This window comes from Triturus cristatus, chromosome 3_1 (genome assembly GCF_964204655.1).
Source record: "Triturus cristatus chromosome 3_1, aTriCri1.1, whole genome shotgun sequence".
Classification (NCBI taxonomy): Eukaryota; Metazoa; Chordata; class Amphibia; order Caudata; family Salamandridae; genus Triturus; species Triturus cristatus.
This window is the reverse complement of record NC_140583.1, coordinates 880261364-880279487: the sequence shown is the minus strand read 5'-3', so window position 1 is coordinate 880279487 and position 18124 is coordinate 880261364. Positions and strand designations below refer to the sequence as shown.

Below are 18124 nucleotides of genomic sequence, written 5' to 3'. Positions count from 1 at the left end.
AAATTTGCACTAGAGATCTGTTCAGCATATTTAAATTGTATCTGTAACGCCATTGCAGCAGGAGCACCTATCCCCGATTCCTGGAAGGGAGAAGAAACAGTCATAAGAAAGGCGTGAGATCGGTTCCGGCAAATTAGCAGATAATAAGCCTGATATAGTCCAGAAGATCTTTTGCAAAAGAATCCTGGGCCATTTAAACACTTGGCTGGAGGATAGTAATATATTGTCCCCTTTTCCAGGCAAGAGTTTGCCCAAAAATAATAACATCAGAAAAAGTCTTTAGGTTCTTGATGCTGAGGTGGAATATCATACCTCAATAGATGGAGCCTCTACGTAGCATTTGTGGACCTCAAGGCCGCCTTCGATATGTTTCCCAAAGATAAACTCTGGGCAGCTTTGAGGGACATGGGTATCCCTCCTGCGCTACTAGAAATTATTGTCCAGCTCCACACCAGAAATTATGCCCAAGTAAGATGGGGCCTTAAAGGCAAATTAACAGACCACATTCCAGTTGACAAGGGTATCAGGCAAAGAATTGTTCTTTTCCCAACACTTTTTCTACTTTTCATTAACAGGTGCGTCGATTTTCTTATGGAAAGTGTAAACGATTACCCGGTTCTGAAAGGTGTAAAGATCCCGGCACTGTTATTTGTGGAGGATACCCTCCTGGTGAAAAAAAAAAACCCTGAAAGGCTTGGAACTACTATTAGAAAGATTCAACCTGTTTTGCACTATCAATGGGTTGGCCATAAATGCTGAGAAAACAAAGCAAGACTAATCTTGCCCTTATAAAGACATCTTTAGAGGATGTACAGGAGTTATGATTAAAATGCAACCACATTTTCGCAGTGGTAGTTGCTGCCTCTTTTTGTCAGTGGTGATTATTTAACATTTCATCTATCAGAGACCCCAAGAAATGTACATATGTATGTACCATTATAAGTGTTCCTCTTAATCCCCTATCAGTCAATATCATCAGTATGGTGAACGATCTTACAGTTTAAATCTGATTTACAGTTTACATCTGTATGTTTAAAGTTACAGTTTAATTATGCTTCTAAACAGGGAGTACTGTTTGTTGGCCAACTGGTGGTCAACCCAGTATGATGGTGTGGCCCACATACAACCAAGCGGGAATGCACTCCTCAACTAGTTTAGGTGGAATACTCCTTTCGTTTTACAATCAGCCAGAAAATCAAATATGTATAGGTTACACACAAATGGAGTCAATAATATATGCCTTGTTAACCATGTACATGCACAGTACTCTCCCAGTGAATGAAGAACTCTTGGAAGTCCTAACTTTAATCCAGGCTCTTCATATTCTGCTATGTTTCCTCTTTTCAAATGTGGTTAGGGTGCCAGCAAACATCTCTCTTTAATTAGCTTTAATTAGCTTTTTTATCTCTCGGAGTGTTAGTGGCAGTTGCATTAAGACCAAACAACATGTCTGCTGTTCATCACCCTACACAAATTTAAAGGCCATAGAGGACTAACCTATTGGTCTCTCCAATCTAGAGACTTTACAAAATCAAAACAGTTAGATATCTGTTTTGCACTAGATGCTACCCTACATTTGCTTCTCATTACTCACAGCTTTCATACAATACGGTAACAAAATTCATCCAGATAGCACTTACTCTGGGTGATGAATAGGCGACTCGTAGTTCCTGTAGCAATAAGCCTCTGGAATTATGTCATCTCTTTTTCATACTACCAACAGCATGGATTCTTAATTGTTTTTAATTACAGCCTGCTACTTGTAGTTGTAATACTTCCTCTAGTGTTACCAAACTGCTTCTTTGCTATGCATATGAGGCAAGTTATTCTTCAATACTCTTTTAGTAGTCTTGCCTTGATTATGTCTGTCAGTATTATATACTTGTTACACCTAAATATCTACTGATATGCTTGCAAAGCCTTCTACACACATATAAGAGAATGTCAACATAGGCAACTTACAGGACTCGTAGCTCATTAGTGGTTACAGGCTTAAAAATGGAGGAAAGGGGACATTTAAGTATCCTATGTTGACCAAAGAGGCACATGTTTTTTAATAGCTGACTAATTACACTAAATGTCAGCAAGACATTTACAAAATTGCTTTTTCACTCCAGGCTGTGACCAGTGCTTTATTTGTGCCAGTGGTTTCCGGTGCTTAGCACCAGCACTTATTTCTCAGGGTCAGGTCTACACAGGGCAGCTGCTATTAAGGGGCTGCCTCACTAACAGTAAAAGAAGAAAAAACAACAGAGTTACTTTCATGAAAGGCTCTGTGGTGCTTAGTTTCAGGCAGTACATAACCTGAAACTTGTTTTTTTTTAGCACTGTGAAAGTGGATGCAGCTGTGCATGTGTGAGCCTGGACGAGACTTTGAGGCACAAGGCAGTGTTGTGTCATCAGGATGGCGACTCAGCTGGAGCTGGTGGAGGAGTGGCCTTCGGGAACCCTCGGTTCTGGGCCCATTTCAGGTCCCTGCTGTCTTACGTGCCACGGGGCCCCTAGGCCCTCCTTAGGCCCTAGCTGCCCCGCTCTGCTCCTTTCTCCAGGGCTTCCATGGTCGCTATGATGGGGAACGTCCCCCGGGGGGGGTGCGGGGGGGCGGTTCCCACCTGACCCTCCAGGGCAGCTTTCACTTTCGGTTTTGGGTATTACCACCACTTCGAGGCATGGAACACTGGGAGGTGGAAGGCCATGATAATGGGCCCTGGCCCAACACCCGGGACCGGCCAGCTCTCTCCTTGAAGAGGTTAAAGCTCTACCAGGGGCTGGAGGCGAAGGCACTGGAGTTGATGCCCATAGGGGGCGCTACCTTACCCTAGTGCTGAGTGAGGCACTACAGGGGTGCAAGGACCTGGTGGGGGCTGATAGTAAGTTGAGGGGGTGAACCACTGCACTGCCCTGGGGCCTGGGATGAGGGAGGGGAACCCGTATGAAACCTCCAGGAGAGGATTGGGACCTTTGTTTAAAATGAGGATTAGTTATGTGGGGGTAGGCAGGGTTGTTATTCAGGGGGAGGGGTGCAGTTGGGGTCACCTTGCTCCAAATTTGCTCTCCAGCCAGATCCACAAAAGTGTCAGAAAAAAGGAGCAAGTTCAGAAAAAAGGAGCAAGTTGTGGAGAAATACACTGAAAATGGTAGGAGAAAATATCTGTAACAAAAGGTTACTTTGTTTCAGAAATGTTTCTTGCAAACAACATTTTAGATGTAAATTGTCCCTGCGAAAAACGTCATTATCTGCGGAAGAGAACAATTTAGCAAAGTTCAAAAGTTGACCAATTTTCAGCAGTGGATACATTGTTTGTCAAACATAAATAAGGGCAGAGCTCGAAAAGCTGCTTGCTCTGGATCATGGGTACTCACAAACATTTTCCCGGGGGCCGTAAAGTTTGGTCTTTGGTGTGACCGAGGGCTGCACTGATGCCAGCGGGGGTTGTAAAGTCAGTGTAGGGGAAGCAAAGCATATATATTAAGAGGCTGAACTCAATTGTGCAATGTGAACCCAGAAAACCTTGGATGAATCCCGGCTTCTCCACTTGACCAAATTGAGTGACCCTGTGAAATTGTTTTATTTCAATTTCCCTCCTTTTTCTTCATTGTCACATATAAGAGGAATTCGAAATAAGTGACTTCAGGATGGGTGCTGTTCAAAACCATCTCATGTGCTTGGATGTAATCAGTAATGGCATTGTTGTCAGGGTGGGGGAAGGGAGCATGAACGTTTCTAAATTCATGTTTGCAAGCCATCGCATTAAAACAATACTTCTGAATGCCCTACTATAATTTGATTTACTAAGGTGAAATGGTTCTACAGGTCAATGAAATACAGTTTTTGAATTTTAAAAAGACCATCGTATTTTTACTCGTTTGCAGTCTTTTAAAATGAAGGTGTTCCTAAAGTTAAGGACCTATTTACTTCCTTTCTCTAACTGCAATTAACCTTTAAATAAGTACATGCTATATTTAAAAAAAATGTTTTCATGTTAGTACTGAGTCGATTAAACAGCAGCCCAGTGATGCGGCTGCTGCCCAGGGCCAGGGGGCCGCCTGTAAATGTCAGGAGGGCCGCATGCGGCCCCCGGGCCATACTTTGAGTATCACTACTCTGGACAATGTAACAACAATTTAACCAGTGCTGAAACCGAAAAAGCGTTACTCCTGGAAGCCATACATTTGGGTGGTAAAGGTGTGGCAATGAAAATGGGGTAGCCTCACCATAAGCAGCCTGACCAATTAACTGATACTTTTTTTTTTACTCTTCTACCACAAAGGAATTGGCAACAAGGAGAAATGTGTTAGTGAATGTTGGCACTGTTAATTCTCTCACAACTACCTCCTTGTATGGAATGTCACAGGTCTTTCAGCTTCTATTGGTCAAGACGCCACTAACTGAGAGGAACTGACATCAATAGGTCTTGTTTATATGGACTTTGTCAGTGTTTTTGTGTTGTTTAGTGGTGTGATATGTTGTGGTGTGGTATGCAATGGCCTATCATTTTATAGTGTTATATGGCATGGCCTGTCATTCTATAGTATAGTATGTGAGCAGTGTGTCTGTATGAGTGCGAGTGAGTGGTGTGCCTGTATCAGTGCAGGGTGAGTGGTGTGCCTGTATGAGTGCAGGGTGAGCACTGTGTTTGTATGAGTGAAGGGTGAGCACTGTGCCTGTTTGTGTGCACGGGGACTGGTGTGCCTGTATGAGTACAGGGTGACTGGTGTGCCTGTATGAGTGCAGGGTGAGCACTGTGCCTGTATGAGTGGAGGGTGAGCTGTATCAGTGCACTGTGCTTGAATGAGAGAAGGGTGAGCACTGTGCCTGTTTGTGTGCACAGAGACTGGTGTGCCTGTATGAGTACAGGGTGACTGGTGTGCCTGTATGCGTGCAGGGTGAGCACTGTGCCTGTATGAGTGCAAGGTGAGCTGTATGAGTGCAGGGTGAGCACTGTGCCTGTATGAGTGCAGGGTGACTGGTGTGCCTGTATGAGTGCAGAGCGAGTGGTGTGCCTGTATGAGTGCAGGGTGAGCAGTGTGCCTGTATGACTTCAGGGTGAGTGGTGGGCCTGTACAACTGCAGGCTGAGTGGTGTTCCTGGGTGGCTGCAGGCTGAGTGGCGTACCTGTATGAGTACAGGGTGAATGGTGTGCCTGTATGAGTGCAGGGTGAGCACTGTGCCTGTATGGGTGCAGGGTGAGGACTGTGCCTGTATGAGTGTGGGGAGAGTAATGTGCCTGTATGAGTGCACGGGGACATGTGTGCCTGTATGAGTGCCTTTATGAGTGCAGGGTGAGCACTGTGCTTGTATGAGTGCAGGGTAAGCGCTGTGCCTGTATGAGTGCAGGGTGAGTGGTCCAAATAGAATTCTTCACAGGTCGACATTTCTGACTCGGGCATATGCAGTTTGCATGCATTCATTATATGCGATGTAATGCTTAAGTCATTTGCACACCTGAAGAGTGTAATTTTCAGATACCACAGCATTACATACTGTGCATATACAAAGGTTTTGCATTGTAAGCTATAGGCATATCTGTGACATTACATTTTACATGAGCCTATATTATATGCGCATTTTGGAGACCTGATATATGGATGTAATCAGAGGTTTTAGATGTGCATACTGGGAATATTACAGGACTGAATTATGTGTATACATTAGTTTACAGGTCGTGCATATGTCAAAGAGGTGCATACTGTGCATCTAGCAGAGTCCAATTTATTATTCATGTGACAGATGCCTTCATAGTGGGCTCTATAATGTCATATGTCCTTTGGCAACAAACTGTACATAAATCAGTGGCGAATTCCCTAAATTCTCTGAGCAACAGAACTGAGTAGTGAGTAAGTTGTGGTACTGTGTTTTACTAATAGGCTGGACTGGCGCAGTTTAAGGTGTTATTTGAAAATCAAGCGGAGGAGACACAAAATATAACAGAAGAAGACAGTAATTTCAGCATTATTGTATAGGCAGGCCTTTCATGGTCAAAAATAGTTCATTAACTTTGGTTCCAAAAGTCATGACATCCATTCTCTTGTTGTTTTGCCTCCATTTTATTGAGCTATCTTTCCCAAGGAGCTAAAAAACCAGCATGTGTTTCCTGTCAACCATCATATTACCAAGATAGGAATTTAGATTGGGTATTACATCAGGATTTCAGCAGTGCCAGATGAGGATGTGGGTGGAGCCAAAAGAATAAATGCGTGGAGCCAGTGACACCAGGATTGTACATTCCTCACATATGTTGCCTCCTCCTGGGCTTACTGGGCACATTCAAGGCCAGATTTACTAAGGGCCTGCATCTCCATTGTGCCACGCAAGGGGAGGCAAACCCTAAAGTGAGATTTACTATGCCACGCAGAACCACCGTGCGTGGCTTTGTGTGACATAGTAAATCTGGAGTAACACAAGGCAGCACAAGTCGCTGCCTTGAGATACTCTGCCCTGGGAATGCGTTCCATGGGTGAGGCATGGGTGTTCTCAGGCATCAACTCATGGTTTTTGGTGCATTCCCAGATTTACAAACAAAAGTAAACCTGGGAATGTGTCAAAATGCTATGCCTTCCCAAGTGAGGCGTAACAAATAGAAATATATTTATTTCTGTTTGTTTTTCCTCTTGCTACGTTTGCTGCATTCTGCACCACACATATAAAGAGGAAAAAACCTCAAATTGTTTTTGTGCAGGAAGGTGTTTCTTGATGAAAAAAACACACTCCTGGCTATAACTCAGGTGCCCTTCCCCATGGTGTAAGGGTGCTGTGTTTGTGCTAGGCTGCACTCTGTGTGCCAGCACAAGGAGAGAGGAGGACTGTACCATATATTAGTAGACATGGCACATTCCTACTCTCTTCCTGTCATCACGCATTGCAGCAAGTTGTCTTGCTGCACTGCGTTGCATGACTCGTTGGTAAATATGACCCTCAATGTTCAGAGTTATGTAGACATTTTCTAAAAGTGAGGTTCAGCACCTTGACTCATAATTGGAAGGATACAGAGCCCTAACAGTACAATTTAAACTGCAGGTCTCATCACCCGCTCTGTAATCAGAAAATTGTTTCTGTGCAACTGGGTCAGGGGAGGAGCTGTGGTGGTAACCTAGCAGACCACACCCATCCAGAAAATGCAAAAAACAAATTGACCACGTGCATACTGTGGTAACTTCGGGGCCAAGGTTAACACTTTGAGCACATTGCAAATTAAGTTCGCCTTGTCTGAAATGAGAAGAAAAACAGCTATCAGTTATTTGAAGATCCCAATATCGGTTGGGGGATTCTCGAGATGCAGTGTTTTCTATTTTCCTTGAAACAGAAAATTATGAAAAACATGCCAAAATGGCACGGCAGGCCAGAGGAGGATGAAGGTAGGGAGGGAAGGGGGGTGTTTAGGGAATAAAAATATTAAAATTAAAAAACTAACCTGAATGCCGCCGCCAACACCACCATCTACCGCCGCGTCACACGCTTTCTGCTTCCAAGCAGAGGCTCCCAGACTGCACTGCAGCCAATCCCGATGCTGCACGAAAGCAGCGTTGGGATTGGCCTGAATGATGGCAACTTCTGCTCCCAGGCAGACAGGAAACCTGTGCCTGCTCTCTCGAGCCCCAGCAATGCAGCTGGGGCTGGAGAGGGCTTCACTGTGCAGGAGGGCTTGGTCGCCCTAACCCTCATGCTCAGTGAAAGGAGTGCACTTCCACTCCCCCACCAGCAGTGTCATCCCCTGGACCCACCCCCTAGACTTGTCAGAGTCCTGGGGCTGGGTCCAGGGGATTAAAATAAAACAGGTTTAAAACCTGTCTTAATATCGTTTTATTAGAGGGTGGTGGTAGGGGGGCAGCGCTCCTATGCCCCAATGAAGGGGCCGCAGCTGATAGAGCTTTGAACGCCATTTGCAAAAGCTTCATAATTCAAAATATGGATGTCGTTCAAGAGAGAGGAACACAGGGAAACTTGACTAGTTTACTATGCCTGGAGACTGAGGCTGAACTGAGACCGTGACAGTCACTTTCTGTCATTCAGTGCTAGTGCACAAACACCATGGCAACAATTTAATAAGTATCAACATGTCAAACTGAGACGTCCACCCCATCACTTAAAGTCAGTATTTGTATAACACTCACAGAAATTGACATAGCTGTATTTATGAGATGAAATACCATAAATCAAGTGCAACTCCCCACAGCATTCAGTTGGAAAAAATTCCATTTGTACCATGTCAAGTGAGACATAATTTGCAACATGTCATGTTTCTTGAAGCCTAAAAGCATAGTGGGCTTTCGATTTTGAATGAAAAGGTACTCGGAGGGTAAATGGAAGGAAGTGAATGCGTGAATGCGAAAATACGGTCAGATTCAAACTTTCCATCTTTCTTTGCCATTTAAAACCGGATTCTTGAACTGAGTTATGTGCCTGACACATGGATGAGGGAAAACAATAAGATGCCTGCAAAGCAAGGTATTTGGCTGAAGTTTTCTGGTTTTGACTGCAGTGGAGAAAAATGTGCCACACGCCATCTTAATATTTCTCTTTATGGTTATCTCGCTGATTAGGTAACGATGTCCAACTCCAAGATATTTATAGTGCAATACCAACGCATCTGCTAGTTTTAACTTCCAGTTGTTGCCCCTCACATTCCCTTTCAGAACCAAAGAATTATATTTTGGAATGACTTGAAAAGCATAATAATACTTTAAACTTTGTATTTAATGAGGAAGAAATGCAATTTCTTAACATTTGTTCAAGTTATGACAATATTTTGAATCAAGTTATGACAATATTTTGAATACATAACACGAATGCCAGCAGGACATCAACAGAGCATCGTGCTACATTTAAATGTTAATATTGTCATAATGATTATGTATCTATTGTTCTAGGTATGTATAGAGTTAACACTTTATGCTTACCTGGGAATCTTGAACACTTAGGTGCTGTATCTGTCCAGGAATATCATTCGCATTAATGGAAGTCTGGTGGAAAAGAATCAATAGATTCAGTACAAAATGTGGTAAGGAAAACTGGTTCGCAAATATGTCATCATGATTTTCTCAAAATCAAAGTCACAATTCTGGTATGTGTGTAGGGTTGGCACAGCACAAAACAGCCAAAAAAGGCAGCAGAGCATCAAAACAGATCAATATGATTTGATGGGCCGAATTTGCTATATTTTGTTTATATGAAGTTGGCCTAGTGCAACCTAAGTAGTGATAGAAACAAACATTGACAAAGTCAAGACAGATATATTATTGGCAAACTACTGCAATGTTCTTTCGTTAGTGAAATATATGTCATAAAAATAAAAAGTAGAAAAAGAAGGAAAATGTGTGCTGCCTAAACATAGCATATATATATATATTCACAAAAAAAACATAGGTTTCAGGGACGTTATAGTTAGTTGGACATTTGACTCATATAAAACCAGAGAAATTCGCCTGTTATAGTTAGTTGAGCTAACTATAACTTACGCGCCTGCAATGCACTGCTGATGATAGCACATATTACATCACTCATGACATTGGCAGTGACATCACTCATGACATCACTGATGACATCTCAAATGACATCACTCATGACATCACTGATGACATCATCCAGTGAATGTGTGTTTCTGTAAAGTTTAAATATTTTTCATATATATATTTTTCTTTGGAGAAAACTGCACTCCCATACCAAGCTCCATCACCACACGAATCCTACCCGCCATATTGCTAAACTCGTAAAGGATGCGCATTTCGAATCTGACGGGTTCGTGGCACCGCGTCCCGTGTAACATCATATACGTATGAGTTTGCACCAGCTGCTGCATAGGTATCCGACGGGTACGCAGTACCAAGCCACGCGTTACGTCATGTATGTATGGGGTCGCGCCCGCTGCACGTTGCGTATGCGATGAGTGCACACTGCCAGGCCCTGTGTTACATCATAGACGTATGGTGTCGTGCTGGGTACGCCATTCCTTCTTTTTTTTTAATGTCTCAAAACTATATCTAAATAACTTTAAACTGTATATGAGAGCAAGCGAGAATCTAAAATATTTTAAACATTTTTATATTTCTAACTGTAATAAACTTATATTATGATAAATATATTTTCTCAAATTCTTGTCGGGTGGGGCCTCCTGGCGCCCTCGATGCGCGATTGCCATGTGACCTTAAAAAAAACATTTGATTAGTTCATAACATTTCCCATTGTAACAGTTGGAGGACCCGACCCATTTTAGTCATTCTCTCTACAGCGTTTGATGAGACACACCCCTTCTGCTTAAAGAGCTTTTTTGAAAAGTTTTTTTGCTGTGGTCACATATCTTCTACTACACACAACATGCAACAATCATCTTGATCAATATTCATGGTCTGTACATTAGCCATCCAGGTGTGATGGCCATGCATTTCAAACGTTACATCAAAAATCAAATGTGTGTTACACGATGCCCCTGGTGTGTGTGTTTGCACATTATTGTGCTGCCTTTCGGCCTAGGTATTGCTGGCCCGAAGGGGTATCATCAGCCATGGGCAGAGTGCACATCCTAGATCACATGACAAACAGTAAACAGTAATGTGTACATTTGTATTGCTGTATTCTCTGTTGTCAGGCTTTACCAGTATAGTAGTGTGTCATATGTGAAAATTTTAGATTCACTTTTGGCATGCATTGCTTGACTTTAATGAACGTTATCACTATTTATGACGTGGCCTCACTGCTGATCCTCCCTCCATCCGAGCACATTCACATGTGTGAGCTTTGCGATAGCAACACTTTCAATAATACCACACACCATTGACATGAGTGTCTGCGCATATCCACAACTTTGACAACGACATGTAATGTTGGCCATTCAATGTTTTCGAACAGCATCTCAGTAGTGATAGTTGCCGCCCTCCCGGTACATGCTACATTAATTTAAATTGCGCATTCTGCGATGTCAAAACTGCAACAGAAACACACATAAATAGGCAGGAACTGAACAACGCCTAGGTCCCCGGAACTATTATTCACACCCCTACGCTCGCCTGGCGTACGCAAGCTCAGCCCACTTTGCGTACGTATAAATAGGATAACGACGACGCCACATGTCCCAGTTCTTCTACACTGCCTCAGGTGATATGGCCGCATCCACCTTGCATATCACAATGCACAATAAAAAAAGGGATCCATAAGGCGTACACCATCGTCGCAATCAACACTGCACCTGAATTGTGAACCCTGCATCCCGTTGTGTTTGGACACACAACAATGACAGCAGGTGAGCAGTGGGGCCTGGGTGCACAGGGGCTGCAATTGAGCGCAATGCTGCGGGAGGGGTGGGGTGCATCAGCCTGGATGCGCAGGTACAAACATGCGATATTGCCCTGCTTAATAATGTGTTCTCTGACCTCATTCAGTCACATGTCTGTCTCATTTTAAGGACCTGCTGGACTGTACTGTAGGCCTGAGCCAGCGGGCAGCGCTGCCCTAGAGACTTGTGTTGAGCGCAGTGCTTCGGAGGGGTGTGGTGCATTAACCTGTGTGCAAAGGTGTGAACAACCGATGTTACCCTGCGCACCGATGTGATCTCTGACCTCGTTCAGTCACATCTGTCTCATTTTAAGGACCTGCTGGACCGTACTGTAGGCCTGAGCCAGCAGGCAGCGCTGCCCTACAGACACGTGGCGTTGGGTTTTGGGGCACTGTAGTGAGCTGATTACTAAGTGTACATGCACACAGGCTTGCGCCACTGCATTACACGCCCACATTACGCTTCTACCATGCACTCTGTTCCTTTGTATGTGAACGTTGGCATAATATATTATTTAACCTTGTGTATTCCAACTCCTCTTTGCACCACAATTACCACTAACAGTTCAAAGATCGTACTTCAAGAAGGAAGGATGCACTCAACTGGTGTTCTCTATTAACGTTGAAAGAAACCTTCATTTACCTCAAGACGTTTCCAACATTATATATTTTCTCCCTTTTCAAACACTGGGTTAGTGGAGCCAAAATGGGCGGAGCGGGAGCTCACCCTGTGATGATACCCTGGGCATTCTGACGCCTTCCACCGTGGTATCAAGACACCGTCCCCGACCGGAGACCTGCTGGGCCAGATAGTGGCACCCCGGAGTTGGAGCTCGCACCGGCACATGCTTGGACACACCGGTTGTGGCAGGTGAGCAGTCAAGCCTCGGCGTGCAGGAGTTGCAATTGAGCACAGTGTGGAGAAAGGGGCTGGGGTGCAGCAGCCTGGGTGCACAGGTGTAGGCAAGCGATGTTGCCATAGATAATAATGTAATCTCTGGCCTCATTCATATCTCTGTTTCATTTTAAGAACTTGCTGGACCGCACTCTTTCTCGCGGACCCCAGCATCCCAGACACACGGGTGCCGGGAGGTGAACAGTGAGGGCTGGGTGCAGTAGGCCGGCCCTCTGTCTCCTCCTCCCTCTGTTCTTTTCACTCTCCCTCCCCTTCTCCCTTCCACACACTCACTCTCTGTCCCATTCTCACTTTCCTCCATTCATTCTCACTACCAGTTTTTTTCTCTTAGGCAAGGCACACATACTTATGTTTCTTTTTTGTCTTGCGGGTTTTGTACACTGCTTCCAGAGGAGTCCCACCCACTTCTTTAATGTTTTACTGTTGTTCTAATAAACTTACATTTACATTTATTTGTGTTGTGTTAATAAAAGTTCTTTTTTTACCAATAAATAACTGAGTGTATGGGTCTTCTTTTTCTGACAACACTTGTCTGTAGTTTATTGTGAAAATCGGCGGTTGATAGTAGGTTATAAGGGAAATTTTGTTTAATTTTCCGGTGCACCTACCAAATATAAACCAACAGACTATTACATAAATGAAGCCTCGGTAATTGTACAATGGCAAGAGTTCTATGAGTGTATCACTTTATAACACCATGAGTACTGCCCTTGTGATTTCAGAACCAATAACGCACTGCCTAGGGCCACCGAGGCTTCAAGGACTGGCGAGGCCCACCCTGCATATTTAAATAAAGCCCCGAAGGTTGCCGATCCCCGGTCTTGAGTTGGCCTCGAAGCCCCCCGAACAATTCGTAAATAATACCCGGGGAGGTGCCGATCCCCTAGTCTGCGAAACGTCTCTGTGCCCTCCTGCTCCTAATTTACATGTGAGATCAAGATCCCCAGTGCTGCAGAGACCCCGCAATATAATAGTAGGATTGGCCCCGGAACATTACCCGCCAGTGGGCTCATTTAAATTAACGGCTGAGACCCCGCTTCATTTTCTTTTCCTCCATTTTTACCATCCGGTGCCCCTTTATTGAAACGATACGAGGTTTTCATCCTCTTGCTTCAACGAGGCAAACAAGAATTTACTATCACAGGGTGCAAACAATGCTCCCGCCCGGTAATAGCAAACATAAATGTCCCGCGCTTGCACACCCCGGGACATTGTATGACCTGCGCCTGGGAGGTGGCGCTCCATGGGACCATGATGCTTTGTTTAATGCATAACTACAGAATTAGTATAAACGCATACTAACACTACTCGCACACGTGTGGTACAGCAACTAGAGTGTAGTGAAGAGGCAGAGGAAGCCCAAAATCCAAAAATATAAATCCTACCAGAGGTAGGATCACATAGTTCGATCAGCCGACGACCCTGGGATGAGTAGAAACAGATTCACCAAGAAAACAGGTCTTCAGCACACGACCCTGGGATGAGTAGAAACAGATTCACCAAGAAATCGGGTCTTCAGCACAACGCAAGCAAGCGCAAAATTTCGGTGAGTGCTGCCTTCTTTTCACCTTCTCCCGCTCATCACCAAATTTATGTAGTGAACAGGAAGACAGCAGTGGATCCGATAAGTAGATTTATTGCAGCAAAAGAAGACAGCTTAAATAGCCACCAACAGGACTAGACACCAAGGCATCCGTCTTCTCCAGCACCGTGTACAAACTACCCAAGATTCCCCTCATGACAGTCCTACATTCTAACATTACATACTGACATTACAGTATTATTACATACTAACATTGTACTATGACTTACATTGAAATAGTGCACAGAGCACATCACTTTACAGCAATGAGCTCACGGTTTAATCCCCGAGTCTTCAGACCAGTAGGGATGAGTAGTTCGCTTCCCACTCCCTGTATAGTATAAACGCATACTAACACTACTTACAGTTATACCACAGCGGCCAGTATGCTACAGCGCTCACAGCCCATCACTTTACAACAATCAGCTCGGTTTGATCCCCGAGTCTTTACACCGGTAGGTGTAGTACTTTGCTTCCCACTTCAGGTATAGTATAAACACACAGTAGAGCTCAGTAGTTCGCTTCCCACTCCCTGTATGGTATAAACACCTACTAACACTACGTCCACAGGTATCCTACAAACACCAGAGCACATCACTTTACAGCAATAACCTCCCGGTTTAGGCTTTAGGTTTCATATCCGACTGTAGCAGCATCTCATCTCACCACCATGTCACTCTGAGCAACACCGCACTTGTAGTCCGGTAGGAGTGACTACTTCGCATCGCACTCCCCCACAGAGGTTACAGTGCTCCTATCCTCCTGGTTCCTACTCTTTTTGCCCCTTTTCCCCCTTACTCGCTTCAATGGAATCACAAAATGGCAGCCAACACTTCCTAGTTGCAACCGCTCACAGCGCTCACAGCCAATAAGCAGCAAGCTCGTGGTCGTAACGCCTCAGCCAATCAGATGGCAGAATTCCCAAATATTGATATCTGTAAATTTTGATATTTCTCCAAAACTACTGAACAGATTTACACCAAATAAACAAAAGTGTGCTTTCTAGACCAAGACCCTTCTCCCTGCCAAATTTGGGGCAATTCCGTTCACCCGTTCGACCTGTAGCCTTGTCTAAAATTTCCTATGGAAATTAACATGGAGAAAACATGTTTTGGGACCCCCCTTGACAAATCACCCCCAAACTACCCACATAGAAGCTGATATGAACAAAGAATTAGTTTGGAAAATGTCATGAAGATTCATCAAACGACACCAAAGTTATAAGCAAAACAAAAAATATTCTTCAGCTGGAAACTTGGTCCTAACTATAACTACCGCCAGTAGGTACTATATATATATATATATATATATATATATATATATATATATATATATATATATATTATCTACTGGCGGTCGCCAGTAGATAGTTATAGTTAGGACCCTGTTTCCATAGGAAATCCGCAACATTCTATTTGGAATAACTTTGGCGCCGGTCGATGAATCCTCGCGAAATTTTCAAAATAGGTGGGGCGCTACGCTCCGCTCCTACCCTGAAAGTCTCGGGGGGATTCGTCAAGCGGGGGCTGAGAAAAAAGGGGGGTCCCAAAATGCGTTTTTCACATGCATTTTTCCATAGGACCTTTAGACACAGCTACAGCCCGAACGGCTGAACAGAGTTACTTGAAATTTGGCAGAGAGGTAGTCCTCAGGTCAAGGAAGTGCCTTTTGTAGGTCTGGTGTAAATCTGTTCAGTAGTTCCTGAGAAAATAGCATTTAAATCAATATATATATGTGGGCGGAGCCTAACCACACATCTCATCCTGAGATCTGATTGGCTGTCAGCACTTCATCCAAGAAGTGTTGGCAGCCATCTTGGGACCAATATACATGATAGCACCTCATTAAAAAGCATTGCAGTTAATAGAAGGTTTTAAGACTTTAGTTACATTATAAATCATTTGTTGATGGTACCATACTCATTTTAGGAATTGTGGTATGTTCTAAGGTGATTTCACCATGTGAAAAAGCCTTCTGCTGGGATATCATGATTGAGAGAAAAATATTTTCTCATGCTTTTACCACAGAGGTTTGGAAGGTGATCTATAAGCTAAACTGAGAGCTTATTTTCTGTAAATTCACATTATCTTTCTCAGTCATGTGAGAATGAAGTCTGACATTCTCAGTAAAACATGTACATTCAACAAGGGCAGAGACTGTCAGTTGATTCCTTTGTGTTCTACTGCAGCTTTCCAGAGTGTTCCAAAGAACTACTAGAGCGCTAACCGTCCTACTTATGATAAATGTATGGCACACCTGAAGCCATCTTGCTTGGATTAAAGTGGTAACTCTTAAAACATTTAATTTAAAAAGGAACAAAATGAGGGGGTTCATTTTTCCATAAAAAGTATGATTAGTGCTGCAGAAAGAAAAATTAGGGCACATTTTGAGTGACTTCTCAAATCCTCTTCTATTTCATTAAAAAATTCTGACATGCAGACTGAAACATGCACTTTCAATACCAGCAGCAGTTTTCCCTGGTGAGCAGTAGCTTTACTACAGTGATCTAATGAGCAAAAAGAGTGCTAACATTCTGATTTTATGGCAAATGTGTGACACATTTGAATGCCTTCTTGATGGAATCAAAGTAAAAAACTGAAAGTATTTCCTACTGAGGAGACTGCAGTAAATGAGGAAATTAGGAAACTTCATAACAAATAAGTCTCCCAAGATGGCCACCAGAGACAAAAGAGCCCAAATGTAGCCCAAATATCACCCAGATGTAGCCCAAGTATAGCCCAATGACAGAATGTCCAAGAATGTTCTTTAAAACAACTAGAGCACTTACTGTCTTCATTATGACAAAAGTATGGCACACCTGAAGCCATCTTGATTGGAATAAACTGGTAACACTTAAAACATTTAATTTAAAAAGGAACACAATGAGGGGGTTCTTTTTGCCATAGAAATTATGATTAATGCTGAAGAAAGAAAATGAGGGCACATTTTGAGTGACTTCTCAAATCCTCTTCTATTTCATTAAAAAATTCTGACATGCAGACTGAAACATGCACTTTTAATACCAGGAGCAGACTTCCATGGTGAACAGTAGTTTTACTACAGTGATCTAATGAGCAACTAGAGTGCTAACATTCAGAATTTATGGCAAATGTGTGACATATCTGAATACCTTCATGATGGAATCAAAGTAAAAAACTGAAAGCATTTCCGACTGAGGAGACTGCAGTACATGAGGAAATTAGGAAACTTCATAACAAATAAATCTCCCAAGATGGCCACCGGAGACAAAAGAGCCCAAATGTAGCCCAAAATCACCCAGATATAGCCCAAATATAGCCCAATGACAGAAGTGTGCAAAACACTTATTATTTTGTGTTTTTGCAGTGTTATATAGTGCAGACTTGTCAGGTATTGGAGTGCTTTACATGAGCATTGGTTACATCACACAAGAACAAATTCATTTTGGTTGTAGACATGGGGAGACTAAGTGATTTGACCAGAATCACAGAATGTCGAGCTGAAGCAGAAACTTCAACCTGGTTCCCCAGTTGCAAAGTCTGCAGTTCTGGAAGTAACACCACATCCTCTCCCCTAAGTGCAACATTTAATCAAGTTGTCAACTAGATAAAAAAACATAAAGATAACAAATAATTTAAAAGTGCTTTGTCGCTATTTGAAAACTCAGAAAATATGTCCTTATTTTAGTCTTTTAGAGCACTAACCATAATTTTGAAGCCAATAAGACCCTCTCATATATGTAATTTCTAAAGGAATGCTCTAGGTATTACAGTTTTGATTACATTAAGATGATGTCAGGCGTTCCACACTTTTGTAATAAATATAGAATGTTAGCAATCTAGTTGTTCATTAGGATACTGTTGAGAGGCAGAGGCCAGGGGCACGGACTCTGAAAATTGAAGGCAGGTAGGAGGGTGCAAAGGCAACAATTTAACCACACTGAGCAGGCAGGAAGGGCCGTGGAAGCACAACAGACTATGGAGGGCAGTGGAAAGGGGGGCAGGGGCAACAAACCAACAATACAGGACTTGCAAGAGAGGCTGTTGGAGGGAAGATCTATTACGGGTCAAGGAAGCTAGGGGCGGTCCCCAGAGCCCCGGGAGCCACCACAGAACTGAGCAGGAGAGTGAGTCATGGACAAAAGGGGCACCTTAATTTGAGCCGGGGTGCCTAGGAACGCTTGCTCCAAAAATGAAGAAAACAGACATATGAGACATGGAATTGGAGGCAGAATACAATGGCAGTTTAATGAGAAGATGCAACTTCAAAGAAACCGCAGAATAGAGACATAAAGTACAAAATACAGAATCCAGATAATCATACAGCTGTCATGATATTCTCTGTATCTCAATTAATGGACTGACAGAGAGAGAGAGAAAAC

The 18124-nt window shown here is 43.3% G+C and overlaps 1 protein-coding gene across 1 annotated transcript in view; it reads right to left on the bottom strand.

Moving 5' to 3' along the window:
* STK39 (serine/threonine kinase 39) overlaps nucleotides 1-18124 on the bottom strand; it is a 1405344-nt gene that overhangs the window by 348743 nt on the left and 1038477 nt on the right. The window contains exon 13 of the mRNA XM_085645380.1: nucleotides 8899-8961. Within this exon, the coding sequence (XP_085501506.1) occupies nucleotides 8899-8961 (63 nt within the window). The remainder of the gene's footprint in view (nucleotides 1-8898; nucleotides 8962-18124) is intronic.